The 26,519-nt window shown below is 44.0% G+C and overlaps 1 protein-coding gene across 2 annotated transcripts; it reads right to left on the minus strand.

Annotated features, from left to right (window-relative positions):
• Positions 1-694: 694 nt before the first annotated feature.
• LOC143167748 (ATP-binding cassette sub-family A member 10-like) lies at positions 695-24,998 on the minus strand. Of its 2 annotated transcripts, XM_076353564.1 has the most exons (39): positions 24,625-24,998; positions 22,335-22,444; positions 21,719-21,929; positions 21,148-21,306; positions 20,796-20,896; positions 19,750-19,976; positions 19,282-19,420; positions 18,723-18,908; positions 17,476-17,623; positions 16,797-16,968; positions 16,158-16,216; positions 15,630-15,740; positions 15,362-15,537; positions 14,871-14,990; positions 14,376-14,514; positions 14,151-14,241; positions 13,694-13,833; positions 12,936-13,055; positions 12,572-12,764; positions 11,647-11,813; positions 10,791-10,918; positions 10,286-10,423; positions 9,633-9,746; positions 9,191-9,361; positions 8,718-8,828; positions 7,942-8,070; positions 7,047-7,115; positions 6,505-6,596; positions 5,907-6,027; positions 5,435-5,552; positions 4,876-4,967; positions 4,321-4,499; positions 3,648-3,723; positions 3,274-3,368; positions 2,694-2,813; positions 2,375-2,515; positions 2,033-2,112; positions 1,896-1,951; positions 695-1,296 (listed from the first exon to the last, which is right to left on the minus strand). In XM_076353564.1, exons 2-39 carry the CDS (start codon positions 22,434-22,436, stop codon positions 1,198-1,200), a joined length of 4,890 nt encoding a protein of 1,629 aa, XP_076209679.1. In that variant the 5' UTR covers positions 22,437-22,444; positions 24,625-24,998; the 3' UTR covers positions 695-1,197. The 2 variants fall into 2 exon arrangements, with proteins under 2 accessions (XP_076209679.1, XP_076209680.1); XM_076353565.1 differs by lacking the exons at positions 1,896-1,951; positions 24,625-24,998 and having other exon boundaries at positions 22,335-22,697.
• Positions 24,999-26,519: the final 1,521 nt, after the last annotated feature.

Raw genomic sequence — 26,519 nt, forward strand, 5'->3', positions numbered from 1 at the left:
TGTGAGAGTTTTAACCTTTGCAAATGAGCTGGGCACAGGGATAACGTGTGCCTGAGTTGTCAGGAGGAAAATCATAGAATCATGGAATAGTTTGGGTTGGAAGGGACCTCTAGAGGTCATCTCGTCCAACCCCCCTGCCGTGGGCAGGGACATCTTCAACTAGATCAGGTTGCTCAGAGCCCCGTCCAACCTGACCTTAAATGTTTCCAGGGACGGGGCATCCACCACCTCTCTGGGCAACCTGGGCCAGAGATTCACCACCTTCATCATAAAAAATTTCTTCCTTGTATTTAGTCTAAATCTCCCCTCTCTTAGTTTAAAACTATTACCCCTTGTCCTGTCGCAACAGGCCCTGCTAAAATGTTTGTCCCCATCTTTCTTATAGGCCCCCTTTAAGTAATGAAAGGCTGCAATAAGGCCTCCCTGGAGCCTCCTCTTCTCCAGGCTGAACAACCCAGGCTGGTTCCCAAAGGGAGGAGTGACAACCACTCGCCCCAGTGTGGAGGGAGGGCAGGGGTGAGCGCGCTCGCCGAGCCAGGCTGCTGGAGGTAGTAAACATGAGGGACTACAATTGCCTGGCCAGCAGCCCTGGGCCCTCTGCAGCCACCTCCATCCCCAGGGAAAGGAGTTTGAGCTGCTTAGCTGTTCCTGACGGTCCACAGCAATGATGACATAAGAGAAAACCGCAGTTTCTATAGAGACATTTATTGGAAGGGTATAAAAATAGAATGCATATTTCAATAAGATGTATTTAAACACGTCATAGGCAAATAGTCCCACACATTGGTGGGAGAGGAGCCCAGAAGGTTGGCAGCGTGTCCAGATTCCCTGATGCACCCAGATCCACCGAGCAAAGCAGAGCCTCGATCCCCAGAGATGGGGTTATGACCCTTCTTTCTGCAAACCTTTCTGTCCCTCTGCTGCACACTGCTCTGCTTGACAAGAACTCTCACCAGCGCATGCACTATTTCATCAACCACCCATTGGAAATGCAACTTGGGGTAGGGGTCAGTGTAGACACCTGCAGAGTCCAGGTGAAATGTCTTCTGCATTGGAGAGGAGCCCTCAGCTGATGCTTGCTGGAAAGGCAGAGCCTGTTGCTCCTCTTCATGGTACGCCGATAATGGTAGTAAATATGTGCAGTATCACATCAGTTCGGTTAATACTGAGTAATGTGTAAATGAACACCTTAGATCTTTAACAGTCCTCCTGCTGAAGTTGTTTCCATTCGAAAGTCCCATCCAAAGTCGGATCAAAATTATCCTTCTCCTGCTCTCGGGAGAGTTCCAAAAACACCTGAAATGGCAAGATAAACCCCCGATTATTTCTCTGACTTTCACTAGACACTGTGACGCTCCTTCACAGGAGGTACAGCTCTGCAACCCCTACGAGAGGTATGTGAAGTAGCTTTATGTGGGGAGCGCATATGCAGTCGCTGAGACTCCTGTGCTCTCTGGTGTAACCTGCTGAGAGGCACCGGCTGCCCATAGGTGTATCCATAAAGGTTTTACCCACCAATGGATTGGCATAAACATTCCTCACCTTTGCCACCAGCCTTGTACAAGCAGCAATAACCTGCTGCTTCAGGAGCAACCGTAGAGGCTGGGCATGGGCATCTGCCAAGGGCATCCATCCCTGGATGCGCTGTGTGCCTGTCTCAGGTGAGTGGAGTCAGGCAGCAACACTTTGCCTAGGCTTGTTCCCACCATGCTAAATCCAGCAGTGGATAAAACCAAACCATTTTTCACCACTTTCCCAGTAGAGGACCCCTCTCCCACCAGCCCCAGGAAGTTTTTTGGTGGAGCAGCCTTCTGCCACTGCACTGGCCCAGGTCTCTCTGTGGCTTTTGTTCCTGCTCATGCCTTTATAGCATGTCTAGCCTTGAAATCACGTGCCTGAGCCAAAGTATTCAAAGAGAAGCTGTACTCCTTGAGGTTGAAGTTCCGTTTGGCTGTGGAGAAATGGGAAGAGAGTTGGAAATTAGCGGTCGGTGTTCCACCTTTTCCAAAAACTCATCTTGTTTTGCTCTTACCTTCCTCTAGCTTGGAGAAAGACTGAGACAGGGGCAGTGCATCTTCCATCGGGACCTTGTAGACTAGAAAAGAGGGGAACCTTGAAGAAAAAGAAGAAAAGGTGATTCTTGCTCTGTATTAAGCCTCTGGGATCAAAAGTTTATGTCACACTATGAGCTGGATAGATGGATGTTTTGCTGCGGGGATCACAGCAGGGTTGGATGTGGTAACGTTACCAAATCAGATCCCCATATAGAGATTCTGAGCTGTTTGTGCCTCTCCAACTGAGATCCTATGTCTGGGCACATTTTTAGGGATGAGGTAGTGTTGGAACCACCATTCGTCCCACATTTTATAGTTACCGCTCCTGACGGGCTGCACTCGGGAAAATCCTCAAAATCTCAGCATGGAGAAGATCAGTGTGCTCTGGGTCCATGACTTTAATTTCCAGTAGATAACCTTTACCAAACTTGTTCTTCAGGTACTGAATGGAGCCAATATATCTGCAGGGGAAGGAGGGAAAACAAGAGTTGTCAGTGTGAAACCATTGGTGCCCCATCATCTGCTCCTTCCCAAATTGTACTGCTGCTGAGACCACGGGGAGCACTTCATAAAGCCCATGGTGATGGGCTCAGGTAGGTGAGGCCGGAGGAGAAACCCCTGTTGCTGCATGCTACCCACCGTAGCTGCCCGGACACCATGATGGCCACGCGGTCGCACACCGCCTCCGCCTCCTCCATGTAGTGCGTCGTCAGAATGGCTCCCGTCTCCTTGGTTTTCAGGGCAGCACGAATCATCTTCCTGAGGACCAGAGGGGGGAAAAAAAAAGCTAACACTCCCTAGGAATATCAGACACTTTTTCTTATACCTTTGTCCCTCCAAACACCTCTCCCCTGAAACAAGTGTAAAAACTTTACATACAGCAACTTTAGACCGATGTGCACATGGTAATACTTTGAAATAATGACAAAAAGAAATATTTTTGACTCAGGTCCATTTATGGATTCTTCCAAATCCCATATATGACAGTCCTAAAGTTTGCAATAAGGATAAATTCACAGGTAAAAGGGTTTTTCTCTCTCCTTACTCACGCTTTAGCTAGAGAGAACCAGGAAAACAGTTTCCAATAAAACCATTGGTACGTGATGAGCAGCACTAACCGCAGATGGGGCAAAACACTCTTTACCTAACCTTAGGCATCTACTCTTGGCTTCCAACCCCTTTACCACCATGCTGGCACAGTGCCTGAGGTCCTACTCACCAAACACAATGCTGCCCGTTGGGGTCCATGCCAGTTGATGGCTCGTCCAGGAGCAGGACCGCGGGGTTGCCCAGCATGCACATCGCGAAGCACAGCTATGACAGGGAAAGGGGTTTGAGTCAAGTCTTTTGCAGTCCCTGGCACTCTGTCTACAAAGAGCTGCGGACAGTGTCACTTCATTTATGGGAATCAAGGTTCTGATTTAGAGGAAATGTGGATTTGGAAAAGGCTAATTTCCATCACCTCACCATGGGAGACAAAACGATGTTCTCCTGGGCGGCTCAGAGCACAGGTAGGTCCCCCCGTTCACGGAGGGGATTTTTCATTTGTGCTATGGGCATTGCAGCGCTCATTATAGGTAAAACAAAACACACCTTTCTGGTTACCCCAGCAGATAATTTTCTGGCTTTTTTTTTTAAATAGTCTTGAAGCTGCAGGGCATTCACTATTCTGTGGGGAAAGGGAACAAACAAACAAAAAGAACATTTTTGTTATTCCCAACTCAATACTCTCATCAAGGATTCCCAAAACGATAAGAAAAAGGAACTTTCTTCCCCTTGCTCTTGACTCCTGCTTGTTTTCATTAAGCATTTATTGTGTTATTAAAATGTAAGTGAATATTTGAAGCAAAGTGTACTGAATAAGCCACAAGTTCTTTTCTAAACCCATCATTAGTGTCAACAGCATTATAAATCCATTCCCCCTTGCCAGTGTCAGCTGAGCAGGCAGTACTGAAGCACCCTTTCTTGTAGTGCCAAACTGTAACATCAGAGACTTTAGAAATGCTTCCTAAAGATAACATACTTAAAAGGACATTAGTGGTAAATTTATCCCCACTAAATGCACTTAGGCAAATTGGAGATTTTCTTAACCTACTCACTTAATCACGGCATTTAGCAGAAAATCCCTTTTGCAGTTCCATTTCCTGAGTTTCTTTCAAGGTTGCCTCTGGCTCACAGTGAATTTTGACTTCCTGGACCCCTCCCTGTGCTCTAGGACTAGGGCATAAAACATTGACCAACCCCTGGAGACACCTTCCATCCGTACCGGTTGACAGCAGCAGCCGTATCCTCCTTGCACACCCCTTTCACGGCGGCGTAGACCCGCAGGTGCTCGTGCACGGTGAGGTCTGGCCAGAGCGGGTCCTCCTGCGGGCAGTACCCCAGGAAGGCAGGCGCGTGGTCCTGGAGGTGGGAGGTTGCTCCCTCTCCCTTCTTCATCAGCACCTGCACAACCAGGCTAATCATTTTGCTCTCGCATAGCCTCACCCCGATACAAGGGTATGGTCCAGATGAAGACTATGGGCTTCACCGGGATTTAGGTGAGGAAACCCAAAGAGCAAGGGAGTGATTTCGCAACCCTCATTTACACGGTTTCTAAATATAAACATGGCCAATTAGGGTAGATGCAACTGCTTGTCAAAGTTAGCAGTAGCTCACAATATTTCTTATTAATACATTATTTAACTTAATAGCACAATGAATTCAGTTAAAACCTTGACCACTAATAATGCTTCCAAAAAAATTAAAGCTTATCCTAGATGCAAGGTTTGCACTTGCACTTTTATCATGGATTTATCCTTTTTCTTCAGATGCCTTTTACCTGCCCAGCAGTCAGTGTTGTCTCTCCAGTAATCATTTTGATAGCTGTGCTTTTACCAGCTCCATTGGGCCCCAGAAGTCCTAATACTTCTCCTGGAATCAATACATATAATTTCTTAGTAATACTCCCCATTCAACAAATATATCAGGCACAGTCCCATAATAGAAAAAATATAAAAGAGAGCATGCTAATACCAAAGATCATATAAAAGTAAACAGTATAAATATATGCTCTGAGAGCCCATAGCGTTTTGACTTTAACCGATGCTGCGAGTCTGAGCATTGCTCCCAGGTCACCCAGCAGCCACTGCTGAAGCGGATCCTGGAGAGAGGGGGCTGTGTTATTTTAGATAACGGAGAGTCCGAGGTAACTAATAGGATGCATCCAGGTCACATTTTTCGTTAACACATCAACCACAGACCAAACATGCCTTAACCACAGAGCAAGTAGATTTGACCTTTATGTCCTTGCTCAGATAACGGAGAATCTGCAGAGAATTAACTCTCTGGGTGTGACCAGGGGTCCAAAACAGGTCTAGGAGAACAGTTCCAGTTCTCACCTTTTTTAACACAGAAGGAAACATTTCTGGTGGCCATTTTCTTCTTCTTCTTAAAAAATGAACCAGCTTGCTTTATTTCATATTCCTTGCATAGATTGCTGACAATAATGACTGATTTCTGAAAGTGAAGAGGAAGAAGAAAGATTAGTCTATTATATTGAATAGCATTAATCCTTCAGTAATATTTTTCCATTAAAAAAGGTAGAAAACCTTCTAAAGATCTTTGAATGTGTTTTCTAGTTCACTGAGAATATGAGGTGCAACAGGACACTTTATTGCCCACGTTCCTCTTAACAGCTTTCTTCTCTATTCTGATGGGACCCACACTCTACATTTGGGAGTTTGATTTTCCCAGTGAGAATAATACAGCCAGAGCACTGACTTGCACTTATTGATACTTGGTGGTTTGTTTTTTACCAGGGGGCTTCTTACTGGTATAAAATAAAATGAGAAGGACAACACATAGTCGTACCTCCTCCTGACTCGGAGCTGCTATGGCGTTTCTCACTGCTGCTCTTTCAGCTTTAACATCTTCATCCTCCTCTTCGAGCTCCTTGGGGTGCTGGTGGCTGCTTTCTCTTCTTGGGGAAATCCTACAAACCCACCAGATTCGTCTCAGCATTCTGTTCTTTACCCCTGTTCTCCACCAATGCATTTTGTATAGACCAAGAATGAATGTCCCTCTGGTTCAATGTTTCTTGTGGGGATTTTTTGGTTTGGTTTTTTTTTTTTTTTGGTGGGTTTTTTTTGTTTTGTTTTTTTTTTTTTAATTTTTATATATATTTATAATCTTCCTGTGTTGTACAAAGAACCAAGCTGGTACATCCACACTGCACAGGCAACACCGTGTGGAGGTACTAACAAGCTTGAGAGCCGTTTTATATTATCATAGCACTGTAGTATTTAAGGGGCTATTTTAGTTATAAAAAATAACCAGTATTAAAAAAAAATATTTAAAAATAGGGACACAAAGGCAATGATATCTGATCAAAATGTTGTCTTCAAGGAAAAGCAGTGTGGTAGGAGTTTAGATCTCGCATGTGCCTGTGGTGCATGTATTTTATACAAACCTAAATATTGGATCCTTTCTCAGAACTGCTCTTCCATATTTTATCTCCAAATATCGAAGAAGAAAAATGAAGCACACAGAATGGATATAAGGCTGAAAAAGAGAGGTTGCCACATTAACAGCCTTGCCTTCCATCCTACTACAGGTGAAACTGAGAAGATGGTGGCAGTGTTATAAAATATGCGGGGGAAAACCACAGTATGCAAAAATAAAGTCCATTAACATTTAATCTCAGGGTAATCCTGAAGGCTGTGAACTCTACTATCACTTACCAATCCTGCAGAAAATACCAATGGTAGAAGAAAAACACAATTCATAAAATAACAGGGCAGCACTAAGTGATCTGGGCTTATTTCATTTTCCCTTCCCCATTTCAAAGGAGCGAGGTTATTTTTGCCCAGGGGGGTAATCTGTCATTCAGACCCACCGAGATCCTCCTTCTCATGAAACGAGCTCAGGGTTCTTTCCTGCTTCCTCATAACTGAGGATGGGGTTTAGGAGACGCATATTCCTAAATAAAAGTAATCTTAAATGTTTTCTTACTGCAAAGACAGCTATTAGTACATCATTCCTTGGAGTCACAGCAAAATTCTCAGCGTCTTCTATAAAAATCTATAACAATAAAAAAAATACACAATGAAGACCTGTAATTCTTTAGTATAATGCTGGCTAATTTTGGAAGGGTTAAAGCAAACAACAAATACTTTGAAAATGTACAAAAGCTTCTGATTTACCCAAAATATTCACCATACAGATGAACAAATACAGATGCTTGACTTTGTGCATCCCAGTCCTATACCAGAAAATGTCACGGCACTCGGTACATGTATCAGACTCTCCTTTTGGGGGTAATGGCCTGTCACAGGAAAACATCTGGTCTCCTCTCCTTTGGGGTCCCAGCGGAGAAGAGGTGGAGGTGAGTGGGACAGGACAGAGGAGGAGTCTCTCCTGTTTGGACTTCAATCCTAAGTCATTTATGGCTCACAAATGGTCTTGCACGTAGCTGGAGGGTTTTGATAAATTCCATTACCACCCTCAGCTGACATAGAGTAAAGCCCCTTGTGAGTATTCTTAATTCTCACTCAGTTTCCATGCAAAGTCAGATGTGTAACTTCAAATTTTCTCTTATGATTGTTCAAGTCAAGTTGCTCGACTCTGCATGGAAAGAATTAAGAGTGCTTACCTAATCTACAGTCACAGCTCAACTGCACGAGAAGTAGCCCCTAGCCATAGCGAACAGCTGGAAAAATTAGATCTGATCTGATCTGAAATGGTCATCTAACGATGCACTCTGGCTATTTGGAAAATCCCACCTATAAGAGGAAACTAATGAGCCTTCCCCGAACACAGCGTGCGGTTACCACCAGACTTTGCTCACAAGGACACATGGTCATGTTTTATGGTGGGGTGCCTCTCCTCACCCAGCGCCACCGCTTACCTGCTGGCAGTTGATCATTACACCCAGCAGTGGGTACATGGGAATCGAGAGAGACAAAATGTAGAGGGAGACTCTAATGCCGGTTAAGAAATCCATGACTCTGCTGACGATATAGGAAACAAAGCATACCTAAAAATAAAACAAGAGGGTAACTTAGCTGATGGGAAGGGGTTACGCTCCTCACTGGTCTTAAAAATTGAGTGGGTCTACCTTTTCAAAATTCCCTGTTGAATTTCTAAAAATGGACAAGAAATATAAAGATGAGAAACAGTGAAGGTTCAGGAGGTCCTCGGCCATTTCTGCTTGATGGTAGGCTGCTGGTTTGGGTCAGCCAGGGAAACTTCTTCCCAGACACAGGGCTGCTTCAGGAAGAAGAATGAAGCATGGGTTCCTGTCCTGTTCTTTCCCATCCCAGTTCATGCCAAATAACCCATCTCCTCCTAGGTCAGGCTCAGGCTATCTGCGTCTAACCTGCTGGCTCATGTCTCAACACTTTACATCTCTTGGATGTGAGGTGTTGAACAAAGTGATAAATAACTTTTTTGCCTCCATTCCTGCACCAGCTCAGGGTGGATCCAAGCATTTTCCTGTGCCACAGCAGGATTGTGGGAACAGAACATGGTGACACGAATTTAATATAGAATTTACTGCTGTAAAGCACATGCCTGTACTTATGTTCTACATCTCTACTTGGTGTTTTGACCTCTAGTTCACCCTTAAGATCTCAAAATACATTTCTGTAAACCCTACAGCACATTATCGAGCCATATGCTTACCACTATCAGGATAAAAGACCAAAAATCACAGTTCCATCCTTTGCGAAAGACGAAGGAGATCAAGTAGATGAAGAGAACGATAGAAATTCCATAGCCAAAAGTACCCATGATCTAAAGGAAAAAAAGGGCTTTCATTGGAGAAAATGGAGTGATCTAAACAACCATAAACCTATATATTGCAATGTGGTTCAGTTTAAACGATCATACATTAAGATCAGGGCATTCAGAAATTACCACAATTTTACTGCTAAGTGTAAAGGAGTATATTAAGGCAAGATTTATTGCCTTTTATTTCCAGCTGGGGAAACCCAAAGGATAGGAGGTGAAACAAGGAGAAGGTCAGTAAGCATCTGGGGACCCAGAGGTGTGCCAGCACTGTCTGCACCCACGGTGTCTCAGCTACCCCTACATGTGCTCAAAATATTACCCCAATCCCTCCCTAGCGAACCAGCAATCACCAGAACGGGAGGTACCAGCAAGAAGAGGCTGTCGATGCTCCAGGAAGTCTTGTTACTCATTGCAAACTGAAGCCCAAACATCGAGAAGAGAAGGAGCCAGCACAGCGGGATGTCCACCAGCGCCTGGCCGCACCAGTACGCCGAGGGAAAGAGCCCCGAGATCCACAGCTGGGCACGAGCTCCCACCTGGGAAGGCACAATGCAAAGGGGAGTGCCAACTGCACCCATGGGAATGGCTCCAGGAAATAAAAAGCTGACAAAAAGCTGTTACCACTGCGATACTGGGATAAAATTCCACCTCTTTTTGTCTTTTAGCATTTTGTGCTGGCTGCAAAGCTGCTCATGGCAATACAGAGAAAAATGCCTCAAGCTGCCCATCATATTCAAATGTCCTTGTGGCAATGCAGTTGTAACCCCTTCTGCCCAGCTCAACTCTGCTCCATTTCAAGGAATTTACCTTGTAATCCTGCATGTAGCCCATTGCAAAGTGAGGAGGAAAACCAGGGAATAACAACAGCATATAAACGAGGTAAAAAGAAACAAAATAATCCCAGAATTGTAGATCATCTATCTGAAAACAGAAGAACAAAACATTTGTAGAAAACATCTGCAACATAATGGCTAGATGCCACAATTCATCTTACTGCATTTCTCACGCAGTACAAGGCAGTATGAACACAAAGTGGGATTTGAAACGAAATATTGGCAGGAGGAAGGTTTTCCCCAAACCATAGCCCTGCACAGTGCTTGCCACTGGCGAGGAGAGTGCAGGTCCCACTCCTCCATCCCAGACTTGCGGTGAGCTCTCTCTTCTGTCAATTGATGGGCCGCAGCTTGAATAACGTGATGTAGAGAATAAGGAACCTCCCGAAGAAACCCTCCCAGCTACCCTCTCCATTCAGCAGCCCTCGAGACCCACGGGGGAAAAATTAGCTTCAGTTTTCCTGAAGTCAAACATGATGGTTCCAGAGCCACCACCGAGGAAAGTAGGTCTACAGGTGCAGACAGCCCCACATGGCTTCCCATTAAAATCTGATGACTTACTGAGACGTTAAGCAGATTTAAGAACTATTTTCTGACACCTTCTGGCTGCCAGGCTCTGACACTTACAGAGAAAAATGGATGACTCCAGATCCGAATGCGCACGGTGGAATTGAGGGCTCTCAGCAGAGCGTTGCTAATGACGTTCACAAGCACTGGGAAGCAGTTGATGGCCTCCATGTGGCATAACACGGTAAACCTGTAGCTCTTCAAAGAGCAAGAAAACAAGATGAAAACTTTTGGCTTTTCTCATCTGCAGGGAAGTAGAAAAAAAGCATGCCAGGAGAATCCAGGCCTGAAATAATTCATTTTGTCTATGCTTTGTTTGCTAAAACCCAAATTACTAGGTATTGGAAGTCTGTATAGCTGTGCTACAAAAATGAAAAGTTCGAGGTGGAGAGTGAGAGAGATAAGGTCTCCCCTAGCATGTAGTTTACCAATTAAAACACTTCCAAATCTTTGTACCTGTGGGCCTTATTCAATAGGACCATCCCACAGGTAGAGCTGATGGAGGCATTTTGCTTAATTATTCAGTTGTTGGGAAGAAACAGGAGAAGAGAACAAAAATCCTTACCTGGCCTTTGCGAGACACTTTTATAGCCCCATTGTGTTTTAGCTCCTCTGTGATATTTTCCTCGCTTGTTATTTCCACTGTGAGATCTTGGCTCTCGAGCGTGTGGATGAAGTCTTCAATGCCTGCGCCTGGTGTGAAAGACAAAAGCAGAGGAATCATAGTACTGAACAACAAGAGAGTCTTTGATAGTTTGTTGGTTTTTTTTTTTAAATCCATGACCACCACACAAAAACAGAGAAAGCCTAATAACTGTGGACGTCAGACAGCACATATGCGGTGGATCATTTCTGTGAAGTTAACGGATTTCAGTCTCATTGACTGAATCTTACATTGTCTTTTTTTTTTTTTCTGCCTTTGCTGAGTTGCTACAAAATGTATTTTCCTTGCTGACGGTCTGATGAAGCCAACACTATCATATTCTGGCAAAAATAACATAAAATAGCATCCACTCATAGGAATGTTGAAGGTAAAACTCTGGAAGTAGACTGTTAATTTGACTCAGCATTAGTGAGCCCTTACTGGAGTATGGTGCCTGGTTTGAGGATCCCACACTCTGAAAATGCAGAGATTGTTTGGGCAGAGATCTGGATTTGGGGCAGGGAAAGAACTGGGTCCCTTCTAATCCCATTTGCTATGATATCCCTTTTCACATCATTGCATCAGGATCTCGCCAGCTGCTGAAGCCAAAGTAGGCTTCATTCACAACCCCTTAAAAATGACAATTTCCATGCTCTTCTGTCACTAAAACCTTCATCATCCCTTGGGTCCCCTCCATCCTACAGCCGTCTGCTCTTTCCTTTGCAACAGCAAGAAGCCCCAGAATAGGAAAGGATGAGGAAAGGCTCGTTCCCCTCACCCGTGTTGTTGTGGACCAGGAGGCTGGTTGTGTCCGAGCGAGCCCTTTTCCCCAGGGGCAAGAAGTACCGCGCAGATGAGAGCTCCCAAACACTCGCACTCTGCCAGGCAGCAACCAGGGACAGTTGCAAAACCAGAGGAAGCAGAAAAACCACATAGAGCAGCAAACTACATTAAGAAAGAGATGAATAAACACTCTAAAAACAGATATTCAGCAGAACACATTTGTGTATTGGGAATGGTATACTATATTCAGGTTACCCAATGCTTTTTCTGTTAAAAAATTTTGGCAAGTTTATTTTCAGAAGTCTCAAACCTTGACCATTCACAAAGGCCCTCAAAATTTAGCAGGGAGAGGACCTTAGATCTGGAGTGCTCAACTTTTTAGGACCATGAAATGCCTTTCAGGCTTCCTTAAGATATAAGTTTTTCATAAATCAGCATCTCCCTTCTGTTTCCTGTGCTCCACCAGGAAATGCCAACGTGCCAGACTGAAGACCAATGGGGCCAAATGAGTTCAGATCCTGGCAACATGAGAGAAGTTTGAAAAAAAATTAAAGAGGAAGTCTGAAAGTAGTATTTTTCCCTCCACTCTCTGTACACAATAGTTTATTTTAAAACTTCCTCCTCCATCTGAAATAAAAGTGTTTCTAAATGATTCTTTTCTTCAGAAAGAAAAGGGGTTTCCCTTGCATAAATCACGCAGCATAGAAATGAAAATGCACAAAAGGGAGATTTTATATTACTGGCACTGGAAAGGAAGAAGCTTTCCTCTCCTCTGAGTGCAGATTACCAAGATCATTCGTAGCCAAGACCTGATATCAATTAATCCAAACACTCATCGAAACAGGGGTGTGAAAATTGTCCCCCCTGCTGTGACTGTATCCTGTTCCAGATCTGCAAGAGAAAATCCCCTTGGTACTTACATTGACTGCAGGTTTTTCACCGAACTCTTAAGCTTTAAGAAGTGCACCCATGCCATGGCAGAGACCTGCTGCCTCCAGAGAGCCAAGCCACCGACTGCTGCCTTCCCGGTGTCCGAGAGCAGCAGGGAGCCAGGCTCCGTCTCATCGGGGCACCGTCCTGCTTCTGCCCACTCCTCCCCAAGGAGACGCTCATCTGCAGAGAGTTTTCCACATGCACATTTATGTCTGAGACCAGCTTCTACGTAGTAATGTGTGAAAAATTAAGAGCCACCTCATAATCAGCTGTTGGAGGCATGCCCAGGGGTTATTGCAAAGTAGCCGTTCTCTTCGGCTACAGATTATGTATTTGCAGCCATGATTGTACCTTCTTGATCCACTGTGGCTTCTTCCTCCAGTCTCAGGAAGACATCCTCCAGGGTTGTCATGCTGACTCCATAATTGATAATTCCCTGGTCAGAGCAGCTGTCGAGGCCACTGAACAGATCTGCGGGACAGAGATAATACAAGTGCCTTCAAGGTTTCAAACATAAGCATGTATCTCCAGACCGGACTTTGGTTCAGCTGAGTCAACCTGACTGGAGCATCTCCAGTCACAGGGAAAATGATAAAGCAGCGAGCTGCCAGGATGCAAAGGGTCTGGAGGAACACAAAGCTGCCAGATCCATAGCTCACTGAAGATGTTTTTCTACTTAGAACCAACATTTTGGACTATGCATCCTCTGAGGCAGTAGGGCTGCGGGACTGTCAGACTGAACGTGATGGACATGGTGAGTGAGGGTCTGCCTGGTGCCACTGCAGGTGCGGAGCAGTACCGGTTGTATGGAGTTTTCTCTTGTCACTATCTTCTCTTTTATCAGAAAGAAAAATAAACTCTCAGTAACACATGTAGCCCAGTTTGGCCTGCTAGGTTTTTTCATTAAAAACAGTAGAAAAGCATTTGTTGTACATTTTGATCTTAAACATATGGATGCTAAAATTGTGGGGGGAAAACCAAAGTGAATGCAACAGTTATAGAGTCCTTATGTGACTCCTGTAGAAAATCTCCCTCTCCATTTCTCTTTCCCCACATTTGTGATTATTTTTCCTCTATGGACAATTCTCAATTATTTTAATATATATTACCTGGGAATTTATTCACGTTTTCTAATGGCAGTTTATATCTCAGCTCATATTGACTGTGTCCTGAGAATATGACATTGGGGATGTATCGTTTAACCAGAGATGTCACGTTCTCTAAGTCACAAGACTCACTGACATGGATCCTGTTCAGTTGAAAAAAACAGATGCTTAGTTTTGAATAACACCACCCCCCCCCCCCCCCCCCCAAAACACCCTAAACCCAAATAAACAACAACCACCATTGTATTTGCTAGGATGCATAAAAAGAAAACTCCAGCATACTTCATTCATTCCTTACTCTGGAGTAAAGTGCTGCTTCAGTTAATTTAAGTGAATATTAATTCAGTCAATGTTCTTGTTTTGATGACATCTACTCTATGGTTTCCCCCTTACAGTCATTCTGGTGGCTCCTTGTACATGCATGTTGCCAGATACCAGTTGCTGGGGCTGAAGTAGATACCTTAAATGATAGCCAATCCCCCATTTTTTCTTCAAGAACAGAGAAGAACCGACACACTTCAGCCTCCCATGCGAGATAAAAGCCTTGCGGTCTAAAGAAAGAAAAAGCCAAAGGAATTTATACTGTAGAGCAGTCGTTCAAAACTTTTTTTGCACCTGAACTTCACATGGGCTTTCTGCTCCAGGGTTATTCTGCAGAGATGCTACAGGCTGAGCCTGTGTTTACCTGCAAGGATATCGGCCTCATCCATGGACTGGGTACTGAACAGGATCACCCGTCCAGCTCTGTGCTCCTTGAGGAGGCTCCACACCTGGTGCCTGGAAAGAGGATCCAACCCAGCCGTTGGCTCATCCAGGAACAAAACCTGCAGAAAGGATGAAGTCAGACATTTCCCATTGCCAGAGCAATTGCATGTCTTTTGGGTTTGGTGTTCCCCTGAAAGCCTCAGGTCCTGAAGGCAAGAGACCCAGGCCACCTTTTATGCAAGGGCAGCTATTCTGGGAGCTGTGCAGAGGTCAGGGAACTATCTATCTGCTTTAAAACTAGACTAGCAAGATGGGTTATGAACTTAATGAAACAGAATTATTAATTTTAATAATTATGAGCGCTTTAAAGAGGTCTGAAATCATGCACAAATTTGTAGCCAAGCACATGCATAAGTTTTTAGTTATGTTGGACCTGAATATTCCCTGTATTACAGAGCCGTGCCTGCTGCTTTACCTGCGGGTTTCCAAGCATGGCTATTCCGATGGATAACTTCCGTTTTTGCCCATCACTCAGTTTCTCAGCTTGAGTGTCTTGAATGTTACTGATATCCAGCAGTTCCAAAATGTTTTGCACCTGGAACAGCACAAAGATGCCCATTCTCAGCACCAGTTGCCCTTCCATCCTTTATTAGCCATGAAGGAGATCTAGCTGGGACTGAAGGCACAGTTTCTAAGGGCATGTACCGAGGTCTACCACCACTAGCAGGAGCAGCCACATCCCCTCATCTCCTTGGGTTAAGCAGAGGAATCGCTGTGGTTGCATCAAGCCTACAAGCTTGCCTACTAACCTGGTCGAAGCCCGACACCAGCTTCGATTTTCAGAAGACACAGCCAGGTGGACGCTTTGAGCTTCCCAGTGCAAAAGGAGCCTTTGCTGAAACGTGGGGTTTGCCTACAGCCTCACGTTGCTGCGCAGTGATGCGTTTCAGAGGAACGCACGCTTACCTCTCGCTCTACCTCTTTGGACTTGATGCCCTTGATTTCTGCAAAAGTTTTCAAGTTTTCTTTCACCGTTAAGACTTCAAACTGCGTGTTGAATTGTGGGCAAATGCCAATCATCTCTCTAATCTCTTCTCTATCTCCTATTGCAGAGAGTTTGTAATTGTATATGGTTGCAGAGCCTGTTTACAGGAATAAACATGATGAGGTGGAACGAACTGGTCTTTACCGCTTTTGAATCAAGCCCACCCTGTCCTACTGTTTGCCACCCTACCTTCAGAAGGCAGAGTGAGTCCACTGAGCACGTTTAACAGTGTTGTCTTTCCAGCCCCACTGTGGCCGAGTAAGGCAGTGATCTGACCCTCATAAATATTTAAAGACAAACCTAGAATGAAAACAACATCAAGTTTGGGAAGAAATGAGGTTTGACTTGCCTCTACTCATTGTCGAAGGCAAAACAAGTCAAGAAGTATAAGAACTAAGTATCAATAATTAACCAAAAGTGCATTAAACAATGTGGGGCAAAGTTCTGCAAACCTTTAACTAAAGGCATAAGAAGCTGCTCTGTATTTAACAGAAAAGACAGAAATACAACAATAGAAAAAAAATCTTTCTTCTCTTTAGTCTTATTAAAAATGGAAAATCAGTAAAAACCGAACAAAATAGTAATCAGTTGCATTAATTAATATTTTACATAAATTTTCAAGCAATGCAAGTGTTGTTTTTTTTCTTTGACTGACTGAATGTTTGCACAACTGTTTTTCCTCATCTTTAACAGGAATCAATACCATAGCTGTCATACCTCTTAAAGCTTCTGTCTTCTTGTCCTTCTTTTTATATGCTTTTTTAATATTGTTGAGTCTAAAAGGAAGGTGAGGAGGATATTATTTCAGGATTGCTGTAAATTCATTTCCCTGGTGCCCTTTTCCATTCTTACGGGCCTTAATTTAAAATGACAGAAATGGCATGAAAAGTAAGAGGTACTGGGAAGCAACCCTGAGATTCAGCAGGGTTTGGCATGCTCTGTACACAGGCATGAACATCGCTACCTGGCACGCGATACCGGAGCATCAAGCCTTGCAAAGACAAGGTCAAGCCCATTGCCACAGATGGCTGTTTTACAGTGGGCTGCCCTCCGCATTCTCCTTGTTGTCCCTAATGGACATTTAACAAAGTCCACAGCAAAAACCCCTGTTTTTTTAAAACCTGAATTTATCTGAATTTCACCATTAGTGACCAGCCTGAATTATCTATTTATCTCCTTTGCATTTTATCTCTAATTTTTCTTTGTGAAATGAAGTGTTTCGCAAGAGCCTCATGAACATGAAAACTGCCTGGATAAGTCAAAACAAAGCTGATGGCAGAAGCAGTGGTCTGTGGGAGCATTAAACCCAAGCTACCCAACTCAAAAAGCATGAATAGCAATTCCTTCTCTCTTAACCTGATGGCCTCCTTCCCCATGAATTCGGGGGGCACCGGCTCTATATCATCATTGAGGAGCTCCTCGGGGCTCACTGCAGTTCTGGGCATCTCCCTGGTGGAGCCTCTTCTGCTCCGCACCCAATATGAGGGCTTCAGGCAGAAAAAGGGGGGATCGGGGATGCCGTATTTGCCTGACAGGAAAGCAAAGAAGATGACCTGTCATTAACCACAGCCACAACCAAGACATCACCCTAGACTAAACATTTACGAGGTTCTAATAAGTACTTGGCTGCCTCAAAATCGGTACTTTGTCCAGTTAAAAAAAAGAGATTTGGAGCTGGGGTAGATGAGACAAGAAGGTTGGCTTCAGGGTTATATCTAATGAATTCAATATTTTACTTAATGAATTAAAATATTGTCCCACACATTATTACACTATATTCTCATAAACATTTCAACAGCTGTATAATTAGAAAGAAAAACCACTAAATTGTTGTCTTTGATTTGGGAATTACCAGTGTGTGCCAGGGGCAGAAAAGTCACTCAGTGATATAATACATTTTTTTAGTCCAAAACCTATTTTGGTTGACTCAGAGAATGAAGCAGCCCATCATTTCCTCGAGGAGCTATTACACGCAATCTGTATAAATCAAAATTATAAAAAAGAAAGTATGATCATAAGCATAAATCACACCTACCTGGCAGAACTTTGTCGAAATACATAGCTAACAGCATGTACAAGACTGAGTCGAAGACCAGCATAATGTAAGTTGAAAATAAAAAGTATGATTCCTCCATAAGATTAGAAAAAGAGAAACCCATTCCATATTTTTCTAAATGGAAAACCTGAAATAAAGGACAAAGAAGAATAATTTTCAGGCTGGAAAACCATGCACGCGCTATCAAACCATGGATGCGATTGACTTTGTTAACCCAGAAATCATCTGCAGTACTGACCAATTTTTCTTCCTTTCTTTCTAGTGAGGAAGGGAAATAAATTTACTCCACATAGAGACCTTATGTTTTCATTCAGAATTTTCCAGAACAATCCAGAAGCAGAAGAAAAGGTCAGAGTTTTATAGAATATCATTCAAGAAACATGATATTGGCACCCTTGACGTGACGGAGTCACGACAAAGACGGTATAATTTTACATAGTGATTGATTTAACCACATGGTGAATTAGCAGTAAACCCAGTTTCTTTTTCTGCTAGTGCAGAAATCTCCTCTCCCAGGCAGATTTTTTTATATATCAGGAAATCAAATATTAAGTAACTGGAGCTAGAAAGCATCGCTCAGAGCTATGGAGATATGACTGATGGAAAACTGGGAAACTGCACAGAATTATCCAAAGCGGGGATGGAGGAAGGATGTCCGCAGCAGAAGACTCGAATTGTGTTTGCACAGCCTCTGTTGCCAGGAAGAGTCGCTGCAGCGAGAGGGGAATGACCGGGCGGCGAAGCGCTGATGTCCCCGAGTCAACTCCCGTCTGCCTGGGGTCCAGCCCCGGAGGATAATGGTGCTGTTGTGTGCAGGGATGGGCTCGCTGGGGCTTCCTCGGGTTCATGTGGACGCTACGGAAGTGCACAACGGCAGATTATTTGTGACAAGGGCTGTTGTTTTCTTTGCATTCATCGGCTTTTTAAATAGGGGAAGGGGATGGGGGCATTGGAGCCCCTCTTTGCTGCCCAACAGCAGCTCAGCTCGCACGGAAGTTTCAAAACAGGATGTGGATATGAATGGAAAGTACCTGAAGATTTTACAGATGTGGAAAAGCTGGTCTTTTGAAATGAGGACTATGACTTCCTATGCCTTTGTCTATCAGTAAAGTACAGCAGGGTCTTTTATTGCCACTGTCTGTGACAAAATGTACGCTGTCCCCACCGAGAAGGCCCAGGACAGCAAGCTACTGGGAAGGTTCAGCTACAGAGATGATACCCCATACCTTTGCAATGCCAGCATTAAAGGCAAAAGGACAGAAGAGACCGAGAAACCACTTCAACAGTTCTGGAAGGTTTTCTATCAGCACCGCGAGGCTCAGGCATCCGAAGACAAAGGTGATGAGGAACCCCATGGAGCCGGCAAGTTTGGAGGTCCTTAACAGGGAGCAGAGCATGAAAACCAGGTGGATCTGTAAGAACAGAATTTTCCTTCGATCACTGAAGGAAATAAATACCTTTAACAGTAGCACTTCCATTTGCCAGGCAAACAGATCTCTGGTGAGCTGAGTTTGTGTAATAAAATACACTAAAGTCCTTCTTAGTGGGTTGATCTGAGCATCAAATCAGATCTTTTGTAGCCAACCTACTGCCTGTCAGACCTTCAGGCTGCAATTCAAATCACTGCTGCTGAGTCAGAGAATCCACTCAGCTATTTCAATTAGTATGACCATGCAGAGTATACAGTCCTGAGCACTGTGCAAAAGGCTCTGGAGTACTGCTTAGGCTCATCAACGTAGTAATAAATCACATGGTGAGAAAATTTGGCTTTAAAACCTGACTTACACATGCTAGGCCGTACAGGAAAAACAGCAGTAAGACCGCAGGGAAGCTGCTGAGGTAGAAAGCATCCTGCATCACAAGAGCTGTCAGCAGGCAGGAGAGGACCATCACGTAAACAGCATACAGCAGACTCCAGGAGAGCCTGAGGATGGAATGGTGGCATTACACTTTTGTTTAGTTAAGAACTGTTGTTACAACTTCATCTGCACGTCAGAACCATTTTAAATTAAAATATTAATTATTTCTCAGGGTCAACTCATTCACATCCTAGGCAGAACAGATAGCATGATCCACCTTAGGAGGAAATACCCAAGGAAGAAGAACACACCGCTGCCATGCTCAACCCTTCTGGTTTGTCCTTAGAGTGCTGGAGAAAACTTATGAACCCATTTAACTTACTAACTGACTGCGCAGGTGCCCAGGAGTATCCTGATTTTTGGCAAACATACTTTAGTTAAAAAAAGAACTCACCAAAATGCAATATCCTGCAGCCCCATTGTCTTCATCAATACTTTGAGCTTCTTCTTTTCTCTTACAACGTTCATTGATAAGAAATACATGAACGGAGAGAAACACATCACGATAGTAATCATGAAATAACTGTACTCGAGTGTAATCGAGGAGATGACGCTCCGGGACTTCATACGGACACCAGCAATTGATTTCATTTCTTCCCAAACAGAACGATTTGCCACCACCTAAAGGAATTCAAGGTCAACATCTTAGTATTTAATTTATTTTCTAGAGAGAGATGTATTTATATAAGGAACCTTCTGATTCATCATCCCTAGATTTACTTTTTAATGCAGCTTTATAGAAAACATCAACAAGTAATGCAAAAAAGCCCTATAGGAAGGGCTCATCTGACTCACTTGTGTGTCTGCACCTCAGCTAGACTCCCTCCCTTGTCTATTGAGCGAGATAAATCCTTCAGCTCATCCAGAGGTAAGGAGCCAGACACACAAATGACTTATGCTCCCCAAGCTCCTGTTTCTCTCCCCGGGGATGAAAGCAGCCTGGACAGCTGGAGGTGCATAGCCAGGTGGAATGACCCCTACCCTGGTATATTTTTGAGGAACAATTGGGAAAGGAAGGACAAGAAATGACAGACATGCCTACTTTGAAACCAAGTCATCCAGCAGATATTCATACCACCCCAGTCTCCTGCAAGAATTGCCTTTTCCTTGGAGTCTGAGAAATACTTTAAATCAAACAGCGATATTACACTTGGTTCCCAGCCTTTAAGAGAAACCGCCATTTTGAAGAGAAACAAAAGTTAGTACAAATCTTCAAAATTAAATTGAAAGCAGTCATTTTCTGCAGGAACTGCCGATTGCATTCAAGTTCTCACTGTCGCTGCCAATAATACTCAGACAGCTGAGTTTTTTTAAGATATTTGTTTTTCTGCAGAATTTTCTGACAAGCCCGTCTCTTGCTATTGTCACAGAACAATCTGTCTTTCCTGGACCAAGTTTAAAATAAAAGGACACCTAGATCAGTTCATAAATTCGATTTACCTCTATAATAGCAGCATCGATGCTGGACTGCAGGGACAGGAAGCCTTTGTACCAATAGCTTGGGCTGTAACAGTACCGCGATGAGAAATTGTAACAGTTATCTGCAAGGATGAAAGGTTAAGGGCATCACAGGTAAAAGCAGTGAAACTTAATTGGTTTTCGCTACAAAAGCTGATGATAAGCATGCATATGCACTATGGGAAACTCTTCAAATGGACAGTGGCCCACTGACAAAAAAAAAAAAAAAAATTAACAATTTATTAAATCATTTAACATATATAGATTATTCCAACAAAGTGATGCCTATCCATGCCAGGCAATCACCCACCCATAAATTCTTATTTTGTATTACCTATGTATCCAAAGTTTTCATTTGGAATAGCCACATTCTCAGTAGGAAACCTGAGGTGATAGGAGAAGTTGTCTTTAAATACAACACCTATAATTTCATTATTCAAAATCCAGGCTTCCTCCAGGGCGCTCTCATTGTCCAGTGCCTGTAGTTTTATACCTGTAGTTTGTAAGAAAAATATTGCAATGAGCTTCTGTAGGTCTGGAAATGTGTGCACAGGCACTGGATATATATTCTGCTTTTTTAGCATTGCAACTCCTCCTTTCCAGTTCTCCTCACTGGGCAGGGTGGCACCTTTAAATACTTCATACTTTACCAGTTGGGAAGAAGTGAACCTCAAAAGAATGAACCAATGTGTCTTACTAGTATTATTCTACAAAGGCAGAGCTTTAGAGCTCAGAAGCACACACTGACCTCACTAGTAAGTTAAAGACTAGAGAAGAAATATTTGTGAGAAGGGAGGATTTGGGGTGAATTTTCTCTACTGACCAAAGATACTGGAGAACACTAAAACATAACGTATAATCGGTTAAATAATGACAAAGCTAAGTATTTAAAAGGCAAAACATACCTATCATTACAGAGTTCAAGGCCACTTTATTCATTATCTGCCTTGTGGTCACAGTGATGGGTGTAAAAGCGATGGTGACCCCAGTGGCATCATAGGCAGGATCATCTAACTGCCCGAGGTAGCTGTAAGGCACTTCGGGGTAGTGGATGTTCATCATGAACGTGCACACTGTGAACATCAGCGGCAGAAAGAGCAGAGACAGCATCCACTCCTAGGCAAGGGGGAGAGCGGAGAAGAGAATTTAATAGTATAACAGTATAAGAGCATATTCTCTGTGGGATTAAAACATAAACAAGAGGCACTCAGTCACACCGGTTTCTTAGATGTCAACTAACTAACAAGGTCTTTGCATTGTGCACGTCACCTCAGTAAATTACTTTGCTCAAAGAGCCCATCTGTCCTCTCATACATCACATAAGAGACAGAAATATTATCAGTTAAAAAAGGAAAGTCTTGTAAAGTGTTCATTCCCAGTCAGGGCTTTCCAAATGTACTTCAATGTCAACTTTACAAAATGAAATTGAGGTATAGGAGCCGGCAGGGATTGACCACTCTTCAGTAGTTACTCACTTTTTTCTTTTTTTTTCCTCTTTTTTTTTTTTTTTTCTTAGCTTACCTGAAAGCTCTGCATTTTCATCCTCCACTTGATAAGTACATTTTTCCACAAAAGAATTTTGGTTTGCTGGAATACACTCATATTTCTCTGAAGTGTCTTCATCTTTGAATCTACAAACAATTTTTAAAAAATTACTTTCAAGTACAACAACAGGTAGAACAGCAGTGACTGCTTTTATTTGCACAGTCCTTGCACATGTGCACAGTAATTATTTCCCTTTGTACTGCAAAAGAGAGAGCTGACGCAACTCAGACCCCCTGTGCTGAGCACAGGCCAGCCCTGCAGCACAGCTTCTAGCAGCGAGGGACCAAGAGACGTACTCCCAATCCTTGCAGCTCAGCAGTAGGACACCGATTATAACCAGAATTTCACGCTTCCACGCTGTAGCATGGTAAGGCTGGGAGAAGATTTTTATGAAATAAAAAAGGGAAGATCAGACTACATGACCTAATCGGCTTGGGTGACCTTAATATCCAAGAAATAACGACAACAACATGGTCAATTAAAATCACCAAAATCTTTTTGCATGTAATTTTAATGTGCTATAGGCTTCACACCAAGACGTGTTGAGCAACTCCTGGCTGTGGTGTGAGCTGAGGTCATACGGGAAGCAGCGTTGATTGAAGGCAACTTGGAGCTACGAGAGAACAAATTCTTGGAAGTGCGTTTGGAGAGCTGTCATTGACAGGGATATTGATGGGAAACGAGAGAAACAGCCACGAGCATGCATTGGTGCGTTACTCCAAAAGACGTGGCAGCATCCTTAAAGAGATGTGGCCAAGGGAAAGCGAGGATTTGTTGCCTGGATTAATGCTGGTAGCGGAAACTTAAAGAAGTAGGCATAAAGTGAGCTGTGAGAGTAATTTTTGCAGATGAGATATGCCCATATTAACATCAGTAAAATAATAATTAATCACTCCAATGAGCAAAAGGACTAAGTATCCAAATGCAAAAGGGTTACACTCAGATAGCCACACTGCTCTGCTGTCACATACGTAGCTAAAATATGCTTTCAGAGAAGATCTTGATCTTCTCTAAGTGAAGTCTCAGGTAGAAATATCAGAGCATTTATAGACCTAATCCTTCCAAACCTTCCTGTCATACAGAAGGAGGATTTACATAGTCTTGTTCCCTTTGGGGAATGATGCCTCATGGTGCTGACAGGCAAGACAGAGTTTATCTCCTTCCAAATATTTATATTCAGCCCACAGGAGAAGCACATCTCCACTGTAACAAGGCAGCAGGCACCGAAATGCTGGAAAAGCAGCTGTGACAAACGGTCTTCCCCGGATACACGCTGCAAACACATGCACTGGCACGGCACGTAGGGAGGATGGGGCAGGGACATCGGCTCAGTGGCAGAAATCTGCTGTTTTGCCATCAATCTCTGCATAGATTTTTCTCTTACAGATGATCTCACTAAATCCAGGCGTACAAAAATTTGAATTTAGCCTGTGCTAATGATCTCTAGACTTCCTTGAGGAGACTGTGAAGTTAAACTTGCAATTGCTTGGTCACTTTTTCACCTAACAGAAGCAAGGTTTGAGGCAGCGTGTATCACCCGTATGCATTTCCACAACTGAAACGGGATTTGTGTCACAGCTAAAGCAGGTTTCCAGTTTGTCCTTCGTTTTAATAGTCACATAGAGTAATCTCGACAAGCTGACACACCTCTGGAGTTTCAGCTTCGCACCCGGGAAATCCTGGGTGGGATGGAGAGCCGGCACACCAGGTACCTGTTGCGGATGTCCCATGTGTCCCCCCTCCCCGTCACCCCTCAACGCTGCCTGACCCCCAGCCGCGCTGCTGCAGAGTTTGGGCAGCTGGGGGAAACTCGGCAGAACTGATCTCGTTGCTCCTTCGGTATTTCAGGGGAAATTTTTAAGAGCGTAAGATGGACAGAAGACTTTCTAAATTCAGTCTTTAGCTTACACTGCATGTAGGGAAAGAAATCTGCTCCCCACGTGTGCTGGATTGCTTAAAATACTGAGCTGAGCCTAGCCTACCTCATCGTCTTAGCACCGAGAAACACTAGAAATACACCTCTACTGTAAACCGAGCTCCATCGATGTGTTATTTCATATCAAAGTAAGGTTAAAAAGACTCTATCGCCTTTAAATAGTCACTTAGCTTAATCACAAGCTTAACTCAGCCTGTTAGAAAGATGCCTAGTGTCCCACCTACGCATATTCTCACCCAGCATTATTAACAGTGTTATTAATTACTGGGTGTTTTCATACCTTTTAAATAACAATTTTCATTTGTTTTAAGAAGAATGTTTAAGTTTTACCTTAACAGGAAGGTTTGAAAGGAATCCAGAGCTTGTCCTTTGCAGCGTGCCTGTGGAAGTGGAGGTGCTGAGCCTCCCTGGGATGGAATTGCTGGTTGTTCCAGCGGCTCTCAGTGGTCCTTTGTCCACGCACCCGTTTTTTTCACTCAGGCCCTTCTGCCAAAAGGCATTCCTCACACCATCACTTCACTTTTCCCCGGCTTCCTCCCCCCTTCCTCCTTGGCAGAGCTTCGCATTTACTTATGTTATAAAAAGCAAACAGAGCATATTGTTGTTGAGTTGCTGGAGCAGATTCTCTGAAAAGTTACTCAGGAAATTCTTGAGTCTTGGCCAAGAGAAGAAAAATGAACCCAACAACAAACCACACAAAAATCCTTTCTCTGGCAACCTCTGTTACGTTTCTCCGTGCAGCAAGAGAGGCTGAAGTCAACAGAAATATTACGGCACACTGCTGAAGGCGGAGTGAACGGTGACTCTTGCTCATCTCCAAATAGCAAAGGTTGTGTTTGCAAACTTTTTCAGTGCCACCAGCCCTGGTGTAGGAAGAGCAGTGAAGCACTGGATAGGAACAGCTTTTCTAATTACAAAACATATTGTAAACATTAAAATAAACTTCTCTTGACTAACTCTGTGCTTCTAAAGGGAATGGATTTGATTTCATCCCCAGGCTGAGAGCGTGGCTGTGGAGCACGCCTGCCCCTCCGTCGCCCACCACAGCAGCCCCTGCCACAGCAAGGATGAGGAACCGAAGGTGGAAGGGAGAAGCAACCAGCTGGGACAGAGGCTGGCCTTGCAAACGCGGAGGAGCTGGATCTGCTTCCCTTTGCTCTGCCTGGCTGAAAAAGTTAAATAACATTCAGATGTTTTAGAGCTAGGCAGACTCCAGAGGTGTTATAAGTCAGGACACAGAATCAAGTTAAGACCCGTCACTAGTACATGTCCTAGGTATACAAACTTTCTTCTTCTCTTTCAGTCCCTCCTTGCAAAGGGAAAAAAAAAAATTAAGCAGAGAAGCGGACATGCCAGGTGCCAGTCAGCGAATCTCAAGCAAAGACACCTCCCTGCCTATCTCCTTGACAGAGGCACTGATGTTTGGAGATCCACATGGAAAGCAGCTCTCTGGGTGTGTGGGGTGGCTGCTTTGGGGGGTCTTTCTGGCAGGAACAGCCCATCACTGAGGCACAGCAGCCACCTGCTGGTACCTGCTTGCCCATCTCCCTGCCTGCATTGCCTACACACGCATCTGTGGCTGCGTAATCCACCTGCATCATCCACGCCTGCATTGCCCATACCATACCTGCATCATCTGCACCTGCATCGCTAGCATCATCCACATGAACCAGGGGAGCTCATGGCGTGGGTGAGGGTCTTGCTGCCGTGTCTGTCCCATGGGATGGCACTGTCCCTGTCCTCCCATGGGTCCCCAGCCCAGCATTTCCCAGAGGCTGGGGGCGCTGGGGAACAGGGTGATGGGGCACCAGGGGAAACATCTGGCTGCCTGAATGTAGGGAGTTTCTATTTTATTTAATTCTTTTAATTTATTAGTTAAAGCTAGCCCTGGCAGGCAGATGTCCAAGAAGAGATGCTGATCTGCTCGGATAAGGTCAGGGTGCTGGTACTTGCCCCCATCTCCCCACCAGTACCCCCATCCGGCCCAAGCACCCACAGAGGGTAGGTGCTAGCGAGGAGCCCACCCCATCTTCCAGACCACCAAAGCAAGTCAGACACACGTGCTATGGCCAGAAGACCTGTTCAACCTACTGTTCTGCTCCAGCTTTACTTTGGGTCAAAGCACATCTTATTTTGACTCCAGATAATTTTTTTTTTTTTTTTTTGAAAGATGGTGCTCTAAGAGCTGCCAGTTTTCATTAAACTTTTCCAGGAATTGCTGAGTC

This window comes from Aptenodytes patagonicus, chromosome 16 (genome assembly GCF_965638725.1).
Source record: "Aptenodytes patagonicus chromosome 16, bAptPat1.pri.cur, whole genome shotgun sequence".
Classification (NCBI taxonomy): domain Eukaryota; kingdom Metazoa; phylum Chordata; class Aves; order Sphenisciformes; family Spheniscidae; genus Aptenodytes; species Aptenodytes patagonicus.